The sequence below is a fragment of the Phacochoerus africanus genome, chromosome 3 (genome assembly GCF_016906955.1).
Source record: "Phacochoerus africanus isolate WHEZ1 chromosome 3, ROS_Pafr_v1, whole genome shotgun sequence".
Classification (NCBI taxonomy): domain Eukaryota; kingdom Metazoa; phylum Chordata; class Mammalia; order Artiodactyla; family Suidae; genus Phacochoerus; species Phacochoerus africanus.
The window spans coordinates 200,121,140-200,125,835 of NC_062546.1; the positions used below are offsets into that span (position 1 = coordinate 200,121,140).

The window sequence follows — 4,696 nt, forward strand, 5'->3', positions numbered from 1 at the left end:
TTGTCGCATGTGAAGAAAATAAAGAAAGATGGATTTTTTTTTTTTTAATAATTCTATACAGAATCTTCAGATGATGGGACCAGCCCATTTAGAAATCAGTGACTATGCTGTCGAGCTGTAAACGGAACTCTTGCAGGCTTTGCAACACTGCTTCGCTAGATTTTCTCTACTGAGTTTCTACAAAAAGACCAGCATTGGAGGGGGGAACAAATACACCGACAAAAGAGAAAAGGAAGATGGATCGCTCGTTGTCCTCTTTTCAAATATTTCATAGAAGCACTGGGTTTCAGGCAGGAAGCCAGGACTACCTCTGGTTCTTAAATTAACTTTCTGAGTGCCACGGACAATAGGTTTCTAATTTGACTAGCTCACATGCTCAAGTAGGATCACGCCCGATTTCTAAAGGCCTCCTTCGCAAAGAAATGTGGGACAGTGGGGGAAGAGACAGAATTCTACCGAGAAACATCGATTCAAAGAGGAAATCCAAATCAAACCATCAATGTTTCCCTTTTGACACTGTGTTTCGGGGGCAAATGACAGCTTCTGCAAACCAAGACTCAGTCCTGACTATCAAGGATTTTCTTAAATTACATTATTAAAAATATGTATTTCTTCTTTTGCTTTATCTCTTTCCAAAGCCTCTTTCAAGTAAACTGTGAGGAGCCTGAAGACAGGTGACCGTGACGTCACGCGCTTTCTTTCATCTCGAGCATTCACTGGTCTGCATTAGCTCTGCAGCCCGTTCCCCTAAGAAAGAATCAGGAAGGACTTCCTTGTGCTTTGCCCTGGCCTCAAAATCCATGCAATGAGGTCGGCTTTTATGTGTTGGTGCGTGCCATCAAACGCTCAAATGAGAGACGTTTGTAGTGAAAATACTTAAACCCAGATAGGCCACAAGGAACCAAATTAGAAATCTGAACATGTCGCCACTTGCAGCGTTAAAGGGCTCTAAGAGGGCAGCCTTTTTCCCCTAAATTGAGTATTTCTAAGATGAATGTTCATTCATAGCAGATTTGGGGGAAAAAAAAAAAAAAAAGCCTGAAAACCAAAACCCATCATCAAGCAGTTAGGATTACAAGAGCCATCCCTTGCAAAAACCAGCTTGTAATTCGGCACACATCTGCAGCTGATGTGCTCACCCAAACCCATCAGGAGGCTAAGAGAATTTCAGATTCCCCACAGAGGGGTCTGGAAATGTATGCCGATTACCCAGGACAGAGAGAGGTCCCTGCCTCTAGGACACACACACCCCATCCAGCAGAGACATCAAGAGCCTTACCCTTTAAACACCTTTAACTATTCTGCAAATGGTAAATGCATCATTTGCCACCACCTCCAACAGGTTTTTTGTTTTTTGTTTTTTTTTTTTTTTGGTTTTTAAAATTTTTATTGGTCTCTTTGTGTGATAATGGCCTACACAACATGGACAGGATCCAAAGCATCTGAAAGATGTCTGATTCCAGGCTGAAAAGCAGTTCTCAACAAAACTGGTCTTCCGTAGCTACCACAAAGCACCAGGAAAGGGGCATTCTTCGAGGCCATTCCCCAGCCGAGGCCAGCGCAGCGCTGGGGGCCTTCCGGCTGCCCTCCTGTTCCAGGCAGTCCTCTGATGGCCCAAGCCACCACTTCACTGGGGGTCCAGAGCAGGACAAATGGATTTTCACAGGGGCCTGCCCCTGTGACAGAAAATTCTCCAGCTTTCACAGCCCATGACTGCAAGGACAGGCGGTCCCCCCAGCACCTCCCACTGCCACCAGACCCCCAAATGGGATTCCCGGGGTTATGGGAACGCATACCTCTGGTAACTCACAGGTGCGATCCCCAGTGAGGGCGGGGTAGCCCGAACTTCTGGCCCTGCTGGAGTGGGAAGAAATCGCTTTTTGTCTCTGCCATCTGAGCCTTCCACCTGGGCCCGGAGGGCGGATGGCCAAACCTGCACGTCTACTCCCCAGAGGAGGCCCCCTCCCCAGCAGAAGCTCTGGCGTTCAGACAAAAGGTCCCCCGAGCCGGGGGTAGGGGGCAGGTCGAGCGCAGGTTGGCAAGTCTGCCTACATACCCGGGCCAAGTCACTAGTCCTGCATTTGGGTGCACAGATTCCGCTTTAAAAATTCGAAGCGTCGCTTTGGTTCGCTGTCTTTGTTCGCGGGCGCGCGGGTTCTCGCTCAACCATCCAGCCTTTCATTCATTCATTCCCGACTCACTCGCTTGCTTTCCCCCTCGCTCCGGGAACGCTGCCGGGCGCATTACCGCTTCTTCTTCTGTTTGAGGGACTTCCTGCGTTTCAGGATCATCTCATAGAGCTTGTCCATGCCCTCGGTGAGGCCCTCGCCAATGATGGCGCACGCCGGCTGGACGTGGTAGGTGGTGGCCGGGATGAGCTCGTGCAGCGCCAGCTGCTTCTCGATCTCGGCCACGGGCAGCGACTTGGGCAGGTCCTGCTTGTTGGCAATGACCAGCAGCGGCGTGCCCTGGTTCTCGGCGAACTTGGTCACCTTGTGCAGCTCCGTCTTGGCTTCCTCCAGCCGGTCCACGTCCACCGAGTCCACCACGTAGATGATGCCGTCCGTGCAGCGGCTGTACGACTTCCACAGCGGCCGCAGCTTCTCCTGGCCGCCCACGTCCCAGAAGTGGCAGCTGATGCCCTTGGCCGTGCCGTTGCTCAGCTTGATCTTCTCCGTGTTGAAGCCGATGGTGGGCACCGTGTTCACGAACTCGTTGAACTTGAGCCGGTAGAGCACAGTGGTCTTGCCGGCCGAGTCCAAGCCCAGCATGACGATGTGCAGGGACTGGAAAGCCGAGATGTTGGAGGAGATGTTGCCCATGGCTCCTCGCTGCGGCGCTGGCCACTGCGGCTGCGGCGGGAGGGCGCCGCCCCCCGAGTAGTTACGGGCCCGACGCGGCCGGGCGCACCTGGGCCCCTCCTGCCGCCCTCCGCCGCGGACACCCGCCTGGCCTCGGCGTCCCCGGGGCGCACGACTCTGCGCGCTCAGACGCCGCGGTCCCCGCGCCCGGGCCCGCCGGGCATCGCGTCTCTCGGCGGGCTTTTGTCTTTCTCGAAGCCGCCTCCGCTCCCGCAGCACGGGATGCTCGCGCCCAGCGCCCTCCCCCGGCCCCGGCTCGCTCTGCGGCTTCCTTCGGCCGCGCCCCCGCGCTCCGGCCGCTGCCGGGGATCTCCGCGGCTGCCGGCTCCGGGCTCCGGGCGTCCGGCGCTCGCTTCGACCTGGGCGGCGCCGCGGGGCCGCTCCCGCTCCCGGGCGCGCCTCACAGGCGCAGGCGGGGCGCGGGCTTCCCCGGGCGTAGCTGCCGGCGCGGCCGCCTTGCTGTCCCCGCAGTCTCCGCGCCGCCGCCGCCGCCGCTGCAAGCCTGCAGCGGCGGGAGGGCGCCCAGCTCCGCCCCTCGCGGGCCCCGCCCCCGCCCCGCCCCTAGGCCCCGCCCCCGCCCCGCCCCTCGCGCGGCCGGGGGTCGGGCGTGGACCTCCCCGCCTGGCGGGCTGCTTTCCCGCCTTCCGCGCTTTCGGAATCGCCCTCGGAGTCCCCTCCCGCGCCGCGCCCAGACAATGGGCCCCAGAGCCCGCTCTTCCTCCCCGGTCTGCTGACGCATCTTGTAAAAATAGCTCCCGGCTCCCGGAATTCCCGCCCCCCAGCCCAGGCTGGCGGACTGCTGGCGGGACTGTAGCCGTGGGCGGTGCAGCCGGCTTAGGGAAGTGGGTTCGGGGGTCCGGGCTCTGCAGGCTTTGGCGCAGCCTGGAGTCCAGGGGAAGCGGGCCGGGACAGCTCAGCCGAGGAGTTGGGGGGCAGCCGGGGTGGGGCTGGGAGTGCCTGGCTGGGGAGTGAGGGAGGTGGGTCGGATCCCCCTACTCCCAGGAGAGGGGAAAGGCCAGCCCTGGCCGCAGGGAGCCAGCTCGGGCTTGTTTCCACTCTCGCGCCCTTTGCGGTGCCCTGGACCCTGGCCCTCTCTGATGCCCTGGCTCGATTCCCTGCTGGAGCTCCAAGGAGGCTCCACCGGGTCACTGCTGCATTGGGGCCCAGGCCTGTGCCCAGGGCGCCCTGGAGGCCTAGCCTTTCCTCCCTGGCGGCGGCGGCGACGGACACATCCGACCTGCCTGCCCCAGAAAACACCGACAACGGACAACTCACCAGTCCCAGGGAGCCCCTTTCTGGCTGCCTTACTTTTGTTTCCACGACTCTGCTGACATCCCGGGTCAAGGGGTGCATCTCAGGAGAGCACCCTCTACCACCCGACTTTGAGAACTGAGATCCACCTGCCCACAGTTGAAACACTCCTGCTGCACCTGGCCCTCCAGACACACGGGCCTGGAACAAAACATGTCAGTAGCTTGGGGTCGGTGGCACTGCAGGTAACACACTGGTGTGGGTGGGGTCCCTGGTTTCCACCTCCCCTTCTCCAATTCAGTGGTCTTACTCTGGTTTGTAAACAAGTAACAAAGGTTCATCCTCTCCAGGTGACAAGCCAACTGATGGCGCGTTCCAGGTACGCACAGGCCTGGGGCAGGGCTGCTTGGCAGGTAAGGCGGCAGAGGCAGAGTGGACACGGCTTCATCCCAACTCCAGCTTAGGAGGCAGCAAGACGGAAAGAGTGAAAAGGGGGCTGGAAATGGAAGTGGTAATTACTTATGAATAAAACCCCAAATTTTCTAGAAGTGCTTTGTGTGATGAAATAGGGGATTTTGTGGGTA

The 4,696-nt window shown here is 58.4% G+C and overlaps 1 protein-coding gene across 1 annotated transcript; it reads right to left on the bottom strand.

Annotated features, from left to right (window-relative positions):
• Positions 1-1,357: 1,357 nt before the first annotated feature.
• On the bottom strand, positions 1,358-3,147 carry ARL4C (ADP ribosylation factor like GTPase 4C). The gene has a single exon (XM_047773826.1). It carries the CDS (start codon positions 2,820-2,822, stop codon positions 2,244-2,246), a length of 579 nt encoding a protein of 192 aa, XP_047629782.1. The 5' UTR covers positions 2,823-3,147; the 3' UTR covers positions 1,358-2,243.
• Positions 3,148-4,696: the final 1,549 nt, after the last annotated feature.